Source organism: Biomphalaria glabrata, chromosome 2 (assembly GCF_947242115.1).
Source record: "Biomphalaria glabrata chromosome 2, xgBioGlab47.1, whole genome shotgun sequence".
In the NCBI taxonomy this organism is placed as follows: Eukaryota; Metazoa; Mollusca; class Gastropoda; family Planorbidae; genus Biomphalaria; species Biomphalaria glabrata.
The window spans coordinates 43953397-43966793 of record NC_074712.1 but is presented as its reverse complement, the minus strand read 5'-3'; the positions used below and the strand labels follow the sequence as shown (position 1 = coordinate 43966793).

Here is a 13397-nt window from a genome sequence, read left to right as displayed (position 1 = left end):
TAAACGACTCTTGTATGGCCAACTAAGCGAAGGAAAGCGCCCGGAAGGTGGTCAAAGAAGACGCTTCAGCGACACCCTCAAAGCTTCTCTGAAGGCGTTCAGCATAGACCCAGCCACCTGGGAGACAGAGGCACATGACAGCATCATGGCGTCGCGCTGTGAAAACTGGCGCACCGGTCGCTGAGGAAAAGATAACAACGCTAGCAGAAGAAAAACGCCAGAGAAGAAAAGCAAGGCCAATGACACTAGCTCCAGCTGGAATAACCTGACCAGTGTGCAGCCGAACATTCCGGGCTCACATAGGTCTCACCAACCAAATGAGAAGGCATAAAACCCCAGTGCAAAGCTTTCAGCCCCCTGGATGACAAACTGGTCATCATCGAACCACTATACATAAAAGTACTCGATCCACTTAGTTGTTTATCATCTATGTCACTGAAACAACTAATGTTCAGAATATGATATTTGATATTTTGAGTTTTTGGCACATCGGCACAATTTAGGCCATGTCGTGCTCATAAACCCTCAAGGGCTATTTCCCCTTTATAGCTCAGGATCTAAATGTTATACAGCTAAGTTATTAAAAATAAGGTCCATTCATAGCTCAAATAGTAAAAATTTATATAATATATTTATATATTAAATTTAATAAAAATCTTTTGTATAGATATATATTTACAATTACTTTCCCTATTTCAAATTAAATTTTCCTAGTCACTCCGCCCCACCCCCACCCCCACCCGATAAAGCTCAGAATATGTATGTCACACTAAACTAAAGCATCATGTGTTCAAAACATGAATGTCACACTAAAGTATCTGGTGTTCAGAACTTGTTTGATAAGTGCTATGTCACCATCAAGTAGCCCTTTTATTGCTCTGTGATTGGCAATGTAACGAGATTTTAGCATTTCTTCCTATCTCTGTGAAAAACTTTATTTCTTGAAATTCTTTCTGTTTTTTTTTTTTTGTACTGTTTGGCCATCTTCTAATACGTTATTAGAGATTCCCATACTGAAGGTTATTGGCAGTAATCTTCTCTGTTTATAAATGTAGTTAATCAATAACTCTGTATTCTGTACAACAGATGCACTAAAAAGCTTGCTATTGATTTGCCTCTATTTTATGGAAATCTCTGATACAAAAAAAAAATCTGATGTACTTAACCTTTCTGCTCCAATTGTAGCCTTGTTACGCAGCTGACCACATCTTCAAAAGCACTTCCCTGTAATTTTCCCAGCATCATACGAGTAGCCTAACTATCTTTCTGTCCTATAATTAGTTTTACTTTCTTAGCTTTATGATGTGTTTTTTTTTTCTGCTCTAAATTAGCTTTCCTTTGATTTGACTGCCTTATGTTGTAACAACAATTAACAAATGTTCAATATTAAAGAAAACAAAGTAGTTGAACATGTGCTACGACCACGGGAGTTTAATCTGTGTTTCAATGTTTCACCTGCTTTGAGTGCAAGCTCTCAATACAATAGTTCAAAGTTGCATAGTTTTCATCTGAACGTTTGTGGCACACGATAAGATTCAACAAAGTGGATCCGTGTAAAAATACTTCGCGCCAAATGTGTTCTCCCAGTTTTGATAAGCACCAGCGTACTGACAGTGATCTTCTTTCCAGTAATCTGCCAAACAAAGAAATTATAAAAAAGAAATTATAACAAGATTACAAAGAGAGTTTGTGTTATTACACAAACTCAGAGACGGCCCCGTCGGATTCCTGTCGTATCCGCCTATTCGCAGGGAATATTCAAGACGTAATTTTATTTTGATTGTCAAAAGTAATAATGTTTAAAAGATTTATTTGCCTTTGTAAAAAAAAAATGTCTTACATGTTTCGGATGCTCTTTCAAATTTAAAAATAATTAACTTCCTTGTCCAAACCTCCCGCTGGACGACGGGGGATGGCAGCGAGCTGGGTATGAACTCGGGACCGTCGAGATAATCACTCCAGCACGCTAACCGCACGACCAGGCATTCCTGTTAACTTTATAACAAACTGGTTAGCAGCTAGTTGACCAGAAAAGACACCTTTAACTAATATTTATATTTGTTGTGAACATTTCTAATAAATCTTATAACTATATTCGAGTTAGTGATACTTAAAATACAAATATATTGTCGTACTTTGTAAACATATTAGAACATTGCTTCCCTTACATTTACGTAATTGTTTTAGAATTGGTGTATTTTTTATGAAAACAATCGCTTGCATAATTAATTTTATAAATTAAAAGGTATGCTTTTAGAAAACCTAAAGTAGCCGTTGCACCTAAACTTTTCAAGCCGCATCGCATGGTGAAATAATATTTTTCATATCTCTTCTAGTTTTTGAGATCTGAGAGTGACAGACGGACATTTTGCTTTTTCCCGCTAAAAAGAGAAAAGATTTATATCAGCTTTTATAAACACACATAAGGTCACAGGCTTAAGCTAGGTAAATTTTTAGCTTAGCATAAAAAATATATTTGTAAGTATTAAAATGAGAAAAGTTTCTCTAACTCAACATGTGTGATTTGTTCACATTCTGCAATATAAATCATTGTATAGAAAAAGTTATGTCACGTGTTTCGCAGTTACGCGCCACTTGTGTCCATGTCGATAACGCATTTCTGCAGCTCCGAATTGCAGTAATTATGCGTGGCATATAAATCTAGTATTTTAAGTAATTGCAAGTTAAGCCATGGCCTTTATTTGTTTGCTCACCGAACCAGTTCGCTCTTCGTCTGACGTCGAATGTTTCCCGTGGGAGACCATACGGTAAAACTCTCGGATCTGGATCCTCTGGGGAGCAGATATTTCTCGCTAGTGATTTCGGTACATTGTATGCGATTCCCATGCAGTAGCGTCTCATTGGGCAGGATTCAAGAGAGCTTTGGGAGAAAGTATAAATTATATTAATGATCTACTTACTACATAACCTTCAGTAAGGCTGTCATGACGCTATATTAAGACATATAGGCCTAGTTGTGTTGTTGTTTTTAACTAAGACTTAGTACATGATAAACTTACATAAGACAAACTGTTTCGAGGTGTCTATGAATTTTTCTAGACTTTTTCCGCGCACAAATTTTGAATTTCACTCTAAACTCTACACTGCACGAGACTTGACACTTGACTTTTTAAATAAATTATTGTGGTTAAGCCTAGAGGCCAGTGAATCCGCAACTCCAAGACCTTATAAAATCCAAATGAGTTTAAGTTGATGCAGGGCTGGCCTTATATAGGCATAGGCAAACTAGTCAACCTCTAGGGCCTAGGGCCTCTGATTGGTTGGGGACTCAATCAGGACATACAACAATTTTTTTAGGGAAGAAATAGCGAAACTTTGTGACTATAGTTGTTGTTGGAGTAGGCCTACACCTCCTACAGGACCAGTACTTCAACGGAACCCATTTCAAAATTTAAAATACATATCTAAAATCTAAATGATTGTTTTTGATAGTCTTCGTTTAACGCTACTTATTTTGTATCAGATTTATCAAATGTCCGTATGTTCTATTAACATTTCAAATCTATCATTTAATGCGGTTGTTGTTTTATAGAGTATGTTACATACCAAGATTTTACATATAGCTTATAACAATTAACTCACTCTGTTTTGTCTGTTAGGTCAAAAGTTTGTACACGTTATTTCTCCGAAACCCTATTTCTTATCAAATTTTCACAATTATTCTTTTTACATGCCAAAACAAGAATCAATGAAAAAAAAAAGACTAATTAGTTAATTAAATATTGGTAATTAATTACTTTGTTTGGTATCTCGAGCAAGGGAAAGAAATTTAGTACTTGACAGAAGTGATGGTATAAACGGAATTAGTCCCCTTGATTGGCTTTAAAGTAAGTTTGAAACAAACAATACTAGAAAGTATCGATGTAGTTGATGTTATAGATTTCTTTGCTGCACATAATTTTCTATTTTCATGCCCACCTCACTAGCTGAGTGGTTAGAATGTCGGCTTGATGAGGCTTGAGTCACGAGTTTGAATTCACGTCGTTCTCATTTATTTTTTTAGAAATGCTTTTAAAAACGATGATGGTTGAATTCACCCGGATGTCCGTTTCTCCCCCCCCCCCCCCCCCATCTTCCCAACTGGTCCATATAAGAGATAGAATCATAATGTAATGAGAAAGTTAAAAGTATGAAATAGCGCTAAACGAATTGGTAAAACTTTCTAATCGCACAAACTTATTCAGCTTATTGTTGTTGGTCTAGATTCAGGGGTGGGCAAATTACGAACAGCGGGCAACAAGATAAGTGCTTGAAGATTTGGAAACTAAACTAATTATGCGGTCCTCAAAAGAAAAAGGTTGCCCACTCCTGGTCTAGATCTATTAAAAACTTAATTACATGACTGATCCAAACTAGTTTTTACAATTAGAACTACACTTCGTATAAGTTTTTTAACAAAATGTTCTTCTTGTTTAAAATTGTTTTCAGTGTCAATAACATTTTTATCATGAGGCTAGAATAGGAATAGATAAATATAGGACTAGTTATCAGAACCCTCAAACATAACAAGGAGAAAGCAGAAGCACAAGAGCTACATTTCAAATGTCTAGTTTACTACCAAGTCCACCACGCAGCTTGAGTAGACCTATTCATGCCTTTCGTAAATATGTACGTTTTCACTTAGCCCCAGCTCCACTAATGTAGGCACGTGGTGAGACTATTCGTCTTTCCAATCTTGTTTCAGCTAAAGGTTGCAAAGTGAATTTTAATAGTTTTGTTATCAAAATGTCCAATCTCTAATTGAATGCAATCATGCAGAGCAAAGCCTGGCTCTTGAACAATATAATTTATCTAATAGGGGCCTACGATTTTGAAGTAGTTTTGCGGAATCTTTAACTACTAAATTAAGACTGAGCTGAACACTGATTAAAAATGCATGTGGTTTTATAAATAAATAAACAAAGGTAACCTTGGAATAAATTTTTGGCCGCTTGCTTGCAATGCACATAGGTCCCCCTATTGCGCAATATGTTACTGCGGTCTCTGGCCGAATACTTTATTAAGAAATCAGCGCATAGTGTAATATAGATTGTCATGTGAAAGTGTGTCAGTGATTAAAAGTACTAAGTAGACTACGCACTGGTACTTGACATGTTACAGAAGCCTTACTATTAGCCTTACTCACAAGTGTGGATATCTCGGACGGGGCACATAAGTCCAGTCTTCTGTTGTTGTTTGAGATGGCGGTAATTTCAGGCCAGTCAAAGGATCGAAAGGTTTGGCTCTTCTTTTCATGTGTCTAATGGGTAAATTGGGATTTGGGATCTCGGTCATAGTGGGCAAATGGACCACGAAATCCTCTGTGATATAACGTTTTCCTGCTCCAGGTAGGTGGGTCATTGGTGAAACGTCAATTTAATCCCTCAATCATCAAAACTTCAACAATGTCATTTTGAAGTTAAGTCCAAATTTAAGGCCCTACTCTGGATATCTTCACAAAATCTACATCTAATCCTAGTAAATACTATAATATATAGGCCTATGGTATAGTCACAGTGTATCTTAATATGATAGGCCTACTATCTAGATTCTAGATATACTATAGACTAGTATATACTAATAGTCTAATATACTAATTATATTTCTATTCAAGATCTTAATCTAGAAATAAATATAGATTTTAAAGGTTGACTAAATTAGGCTATAATTTGATTTTTTCTTTAAATCTATAGAACATACAGAAGGCAGTCGAGCGCTTTTGATATTAATCTATATGTTTTGTTTTAAGAGTAATTTGATTAAAAGTCTCGAGTTAACTATTGCATTTTTAAAAGCAAGTAGCTGTATTCACAGGCTATGGCTGTATCATAATTGATTAACATCAAAAGGTGCTAATAAGTGCAAACAAATGAAATATGTTCACTGGTGCGCAAGATATCCAAAGATTAAAGCAGCGTAACATCATCATCAGTATCCAGTAACGTACCGAAGAAAGGGTGGGAAGAGCATGGAATGGGTTGCCTGAGCTAGCCAGGAAAACCAGTGACTTGGCAGAATTTAGGTCGTTGCTTAATATGCATGACTAAATGCATGAAGCGTAGGACGTAATCATCTTCTTTTTAAGTAACGTTTGTATTATATTAAATAATATCAATCCCTAGTGCTATTAGAGCATGGAATGGGTTGCCTGAGCTAGCCAGGAAAACCAGTGACTTGGCTGAATTTAAGTCATTGGTTAATATGCATGACTAAATGCATGACGCGTAGGACGTAACCATCTTCTTTTTTGAAGTAACGTCTGTATTATATAAGATAAGATAAGAATTTAAATTGATTTTAATATATTTGAGACTTTCAAGTAGCTTTTGACTGACTGGCATAAGGCCACTGGCGGATGCAGGGGGGGGGGGCGGTAGGGGCGATCGCCCCCCCCCACTTGTCCGACCCCCCCCCCCCCCGAGTGGGGGGGGCGGACGAATTATAGTATAGAATTCACACAATTTGTATGCGAATTTATTACTTATGTTAATAATATATACTAATTATTTATATTTCAACCTATTTTTAGATTATTTCGCCCCCCCCCCCTTTCTAGTATTTTGGCCGATTTGGTAGGGTCGGGAGGGGGCGATGGCATCAATCCCCCCCCCCCCACCATAAACTTTCCAGTGGGGGGGGCGGTCCAATTTATTTGTAGAAATCACAGCTTGCTAACAGAATCAATTAAATATCTATATGATTAAAACTTGTTATTGGTATTTTAACCGGTCTTTGTACAATTTCGTTCACCTGTTGGCCGATTGGAAGGGGAAGAGCGAATACCTCCACCGCCCTTCCCATCTAAACCCTTTGAGTGGGGGGGGGGGCGGTCCTACTTTTATGGAGAAATCATAGTATGTGAACAAAATTAGTCGAATATCTACATAATATGAACAGGTGGAAGTGCGATACATGCAATCCCCTTCCCCCCATCGGACAAATCAATACTTTTTCCTTTTGTATTATAGTAAGAAATTACAAAATTACAAAAATCTGTCACTAATATAATTTATATATGCTATAAAGTAAATTCTTATATCGAGTCGCCAAACCCCTATTCTTTAATGCAAAATGCAATCAATAGAAGAAATTATAAAAAGGAGCGAGAATTTATCGTTTTCATTTTACCGCCCTTCACTTTTCCAGACAGAGTTTGTGTAATTTGACATGAATTTATCATAACTATTTTAAGAAAGACATTGCTTTGGAAAAGTTATAATTCAAACGAAATTTTTCAATATAACAGTCACGGTTGAGATTAGTTCAAAAGCCAGATAATCTTTTCCTAGTCGACTTTTTCCAACCTTTACTCTATCTCATATTTTTCTAGTTAAATAAATTTAGGACTATAACTCACAATGTACGCTAGAATTTTATTGAATATTATTAATCGAATCATGACTAATAAGTAATGAGCTGTAGATGTCAGGAGAATGCGTTTCATCCGTGAAAAATGCAAGAAAACACTTTTGGCGTCAGGCTTCGCCCCGAACCCCACTGATAAATAATGAGCTGTAGATGTCAGGAGAATGCGTTTCTGCAGTGAAAAATGCAAGAAAACGCTTTTGGCGTCGGGGCTTCGTCCCGATCATCACTAATAAGTAATGAGCTGTAGATGTCAGGAGAATGCGTTTCAGCCTTAAAAAATGCAAGAAAAGTCTTTTGGCGTCGGGGCGACCCACTGATAAAAAATAAGCTGTAGATGTCAGAAGAATGAAATAACAATAAAAACAACACAAGACACAGATATTTTACAAAGAGAATTAGATGAATTACAGAAATGGGAATCAAATTGGAGCATATCTTTCCACCCAGAAAAATGTCAGTTATTAAGAGTAACAAAAAAACTAAAACAAATTAATTCCACTTATCTTATTCATGGCAAACCAGTAACACAGACTAAAAACGCAAAATACCTAGGTGTTATAATAAATGAAAAACTATCATGGAATCCACATATTGATGAAACTACAAAAAAATCAAACAAAGCATTAGGATTTATTAAAAGAAATTTCTTTAAATCAAATAAGAACATAAAACTAAAATGTTATTTAACCTTGGTTAGGCCAATAATAGAATATGCATCCACCGTTTGGGACCCCTCAACTCAAGAAAACATTAAGAAACTGGAACAGACACAAAATAGAGCAGTGAGATTCATAACAAACGAATATTCACATTTGACTAGAGTAACACCTTTAGTAAAATCACTAAATTTAGAAAGCCTTCAGGACAGAAGGCTCAAAAGTAAAGTAGCAATCATACATAAAACACTGAACCATAATCTTCAAATACAAAATTTAATAAAATACTCTGAAAGACACAAAGATAAAGGCACATTCCTCGTCCCATATGCTAGGACAAATTTGTACAAATACTCCTTCTTCCCTAGTGCTATTAGAGCATGGAATGGGTTGCCTGAGCTAGCCAGGAAAACCAGTGACTTGGCAGAATTTAAGTCATTGGTTAATATGCATGACTAAATGCATGACGCGTAGGACGTAATCATCTTCTTTTTTGAAGTAACGTCTGTATTATATAAGATAAGATAAGAATGCGTTTCTGCAGAGAAAAATGCAAGAAAACGCTTTTGGCGTCGGGGCTTCGCCCCGAACCCCACTGATAAATAATGAGCTGTAGATGTCAGGAGAATGCGTTTCATCCGTTAAAAATGCAAGAAAACGCTTTTGGCGTCAGGCTTCGCCCCGAACCCCACTTAAGAAGATTACAGCGCTCTCCCAGACCCCCAAGCTAGCAAGAGAAAGACTTTTTTTTTTCTGTTTTTTTCGCCGAAGATTGAGAAACAGTCTTATTTTATTCTCATATGTCGAATATATATATATTTATATTTATGATGTACGCACGTTTATGTATAGGGTTAGGTTTTACTGGGCGTTAGGGTTAGGGTTTGGAAAAAAATCGCCCCCCCCCACTCCAAAGTTCTGGATCCGCCAGTGCATAAGGCAGAAGCTGTCGAAACCTTTAACTTTGATGTTATAGCAAACTTTGTGAGTGCAAATCATGTGAAGTAGGCTACTTCTGTATGAAAACGCGAAAAATGCGACTGTCGCTACAGATTGTAAGTTCTGTATTGTTTACTGGTGTATGCTAGTATGCAAATATAGATTACGGACCGACACCACACTTTCATAAGTGTGAAGCGCACCGGCGACGGCCTCACAAGGACGGGGAAGGGGGGGTGAGGCCGGTCATTTTACTTTCAAGAGACACATAATTATTTTCATTGTATCATAGAAGTAAAGTGCCCCCTTCGGATCTTGCTATCTATGAGGAAGATGATTGTGACAAGTCAAAAGTTCGCTGCCAGAGTCACTCAAATTTATCACAGCATTAATTATTATTATTCATTATCTATTTATTTTATTTTAGTTATTTCCCCATCCTACCCCCAAATTCTTCACCCGCACCACCTTTTCCTCTCCAGGCTAGACTTAGTTGACCACATTGGAAATAACTAGGCCACGTCTTTCGATTTATCTTCCCTTGACCGGGGCAAAGATACACACAGTCTCTTTGATCTTACCGGCAGGATGTCTGACGGGCGCAGTTGACACCACCTTATGTGGAATGCAAGTCACTCTCCCCCCCCCCTCCCTTTCTCCCACGTCTCTCTTTGATTTAGGAGATCACGCGGACCAACACGCCCATTGACAATTCCAAGGTGCGACTCCCACCTCGAGTCAAATTCACCCACGTGTAGGATAATTCTAAGCCTATGACATTTTCTGTTTCCGCCCGCATTTTCCAGGCCTATATAAAGTAGATCCAAATCAAATCAGACCCTCTTATTTCTCATTGTCGTTGAGCAATCGAGTCTGGACTATATCATTTATTTTTACTCCTAGAGGAATACCTGGTGGTAAGCCGAACTTAATCACAAGTTCCATCTTAATTACTCTGTGCATATTTCTCACTGGAGATTATCATGTGTATTTTATTACTTCACGTATATTTAATTAGTGCATTGCGTATTTCTCACTGTCGTAAGTAGAAAACATAAACATGTCCTATGTATGTATTTAAGTATTGCATTAATCTATTACTGCTGCGTTGCTCAATTGATCGTTGATGCAACCATGTATATATTTGTACATCTTATTTTATTTCCTTTATCTCGGCTGTCCGCCTTGATAATTTTACTAGCGCACTGAGACTGCGTTTAGAAGAGAAGATAAATGAATTATCCCCCCTTTACTCATTATACTCTAACGAGAGTTGCGCCCCTTGAACGGACACCCTCTCCATTCAAGCGCGCTCCATTGTTCTCGGCCGACGGTCGTATGTAAACAAACCGTCATGGTCGTTGACCATCGCCCATCTCCCCTCCCCCCTTTCTCTCTTCCAACTTGTGTTGTTTATTTGATATTATTATTTCCCCTTTTATGTACATTTTATATTGCTACTATCAGCCATCTATTTTTCCATATCATCATCTTCCCATTGTGCTTTAAAGCAATGTTACCAATCTGACGAATGCACCTCAGTCGAGGGCATCGATAAGATGCATGAGAGACATGTCCTAACTTGTCTTTATTTATTCGCAGCCTCCCTCAGGTGTCTGCCTATTTGTCTACTCGACACCCCTCGACTATTTACCTTTGTGCTTAGTGCTATTCAGCGCTGTATTTGCTATCGAGAATTGCCTATGTGCTTAGTGCTATTCAGCGCTGCACTTGCCTATTTATCGGATCACTTGTCTACTTGCTATTGAGTATCAACTCCCGCCTACGCGGATCTACTCAACTCTACTACTTGGCGCTATCGGCCTTGCCCGCCTATTCGACAGCCCACCTGTCAACTTATTAGGTGCGACGTCCCTATAGACTCAGATCTGTGCGAGACGTCATAGCTACGCCAACCCTCTGCAACTCACTGGACATATCCTGCTCATTACGCTGCCCACGGCAGATCAGCTCTGCCCGCAGTACACTTGTGCCCACGGTAGCCGGCCACCCGCCCTACTGTGCCCACTACAGATATCAGAACTTTGGATTGAGACTCCACAAGTACTGAATCACCGGCATCCCTCTATCCGCTAGAGCGCCACCTCCCGCTGCAGAACCTCAAGCCAGGACACAGCCAGCTGCGACGTCAATAGGACAACCAGCTAAGTTCAGAAGACAAAGTGACATACTCTCTTATTAAGTGCAAGAGTGATGATTAAACATAGTATTCACTAGAGATAGATGCAAACCCTCCCCCTTTTTATTCTCATATGTAAATATTTATGTAAATAAATACTCTTCATTTTTAACTTTGTATCTATCTTTCATTGCTTGTCTCGTTGCGTGCCTGCTCCCGATTTATATGCTGACGGGTGGGTGTGTGATACTTTCAAAAATAATCATCCCCTAGACATTAAACGCGCCAAACACACATCCATTTCCCCAACCTGTCACAATGATGTTAAGGTCATCTGTTTCTGTTAACGAGAGTGGCCCTTGTGGCCAGCACAACAACCAACCGCATTTACTTTTCCCCCAACTAATGTCAGGATATATACCCATTAGAGCTGAGAATATTGAAAGTGATTATCGCCTATGAACGGGCCAGAAGGTGACATGAAGTGTTGGTGCTCTATGTGGGTTGTCTGGTCAAAAGGGTGTCTGAGAAACAGTGGAGGAGTTATTCTTGGGAGTGGAAGATATTCGTGCTGGTTTTTGTTTTTAAGGCAACCGTTCTTGAAACAATCAGACAACAGACTGTCGTGAGGTGACATTGACGGCGACAGTGAATCTTGAAGGCAAAAGATTTGGGGGAAAGTGGTGTAATATGAGATACTATAAAACCCATAATTGATTCATTTTTACCACCTGCTAATACAGAAAGGATTCAGCATATATGAAATAAACTTTCTACTAAAGATCAGATAGATTGAAGCATTACGTTTTGAGTTATAGGAATAAATTAAAATCCTTTGTGTGCCCCGTATTATCCTCTGTGAATGGGTAATATGGGATACTCAACCAATATCAGAAAACTTTACAAATAAAAAACAAAATATAATTGTGCATATCAAGGAAACAAAACAAGCATTTTGAAACATCACAAAAATGTGTAATAATCATAGTCTATGTGTGTTATATTTTACAAATATTTTCTGTTAAGTAGGCAATAAAACAAATAACCGTGTAAAGTGAACCGTGCGCACACCGAAGCCTCATTTTAATTAATATTCTTGGCCACTATCGGATCCAGAACTTTGGAAGGGGGGGGCGATTTTTTCCCAAACCCTAACCCTAACGCCCAGTAAACCCTAACCCTATACATAAAAGTGCGTACAGCAAATACACAGCAATTAATCTCACTGCTCTATTTTGTGTCTGTTCCAGTTTTTTAAAAATGTTTTCTTGAGTGGAGGGGTCCCAAAACAGAGGATGCATATATTATATTATTGGCCTAACCAAGGTTAAATAACATTTTAGTTTTATTTTCTTTTTTGATTTATAGACATTTCTTTAAACCCTAATGTTTGTTTGATTTTTTGATAGTTTTATCAATATGGGGATTCCATGACAGTTTTTTTTATTTATTATAACACCAATGGGTATTTTGCGTTTTTAGTCTGTGTTACTGGTTTACCATGAATAAGATAAGTGGAATTAATTTGTTTTTTTTTGTTGTTGTTTTTTTTTTTTTTTGTTACTCTTAATAACTGACATTTTTCTGGGTGGAAAGACATGCTCCAATTATTTGAGTCCCATTTCTGTAATTCATCTGATTTCTTTGTAAAATTTCTGTATCTTGTGTTGTTTTTATTGTTCTGTATATTATGCAATCGTCTGTAAATAATTTGACTTTTGTTCCTGAACTATAGGGCCTAAGGCCTATGCAATTGGGTAAATCATTTATGTAAATTAAAAATAGTATTGGACCTAAGACTGTTCCTTGAGGTACACCTGAGTTTACTGTTATTGGTGTTGATTTAGAGCCATTTATTATTACAGTTTGTTCTCTCCCTATCAGAAAATCTTTAATCCACTGATATGCAATAGCATAAAATCTTTAATCCACTGATATGCAATAGCATAAAATCTTTAATCCACTGATATGCAATAGCATCAATGCCAAAATATTTTTTAAGCAAACTATGGTGGTGAACTTTGTCAAAAGCCTTGACAAGATAGCATCTAATTGCTCACTATCATCTATAAACCTTTTGCGCTATAAAGATTTATTCAGGCGCCATTTCACTCTCACTGGCATAGAGAAAAGTACCTGGCAGCATTCTCATGCAGCAGATAGCCTCTGAGAGAAACAGTTGGAGAGCTCTTACAAAAACTGCGGGACAAACATTTGAAACTCAAAGAAAAGCCATTATTGAAGACATGAGCAAAAGACGGAAAGAAAACTTAAATAGAACACCAGCATACAAC

General features: G+C 37.6%; 1 protein-coding gene across 1 annotated transcript; it reads right to left on the bottom strand.

Moving 5' to 3' along the window:
- Positions 1-1411: 1411 nt before the first annotated feature.
- Positions 1412-5976, bottom strand: LOC106055121 (uncharacterized). Its single transcript, XM_013211269.2, has 3 exons — positions 5147-5976; positions 2715-2881; positions 1412-1633 (listed from the first exon to the last, which is right to left on the bottom strand). Exons 1-3 carry the CDS (start codon positions 5359-5361, stop codon positions 1536-1538), a joined length of 480 nt encoding a protein of 159 aa, XP_013066723.2. The 5' UTR covers positions 5362-5976; the 3' UTR covers positions 1412-1535.
- Between the last annotated feature and the right edge of the window lie 7421 nt (positions 5977-13397).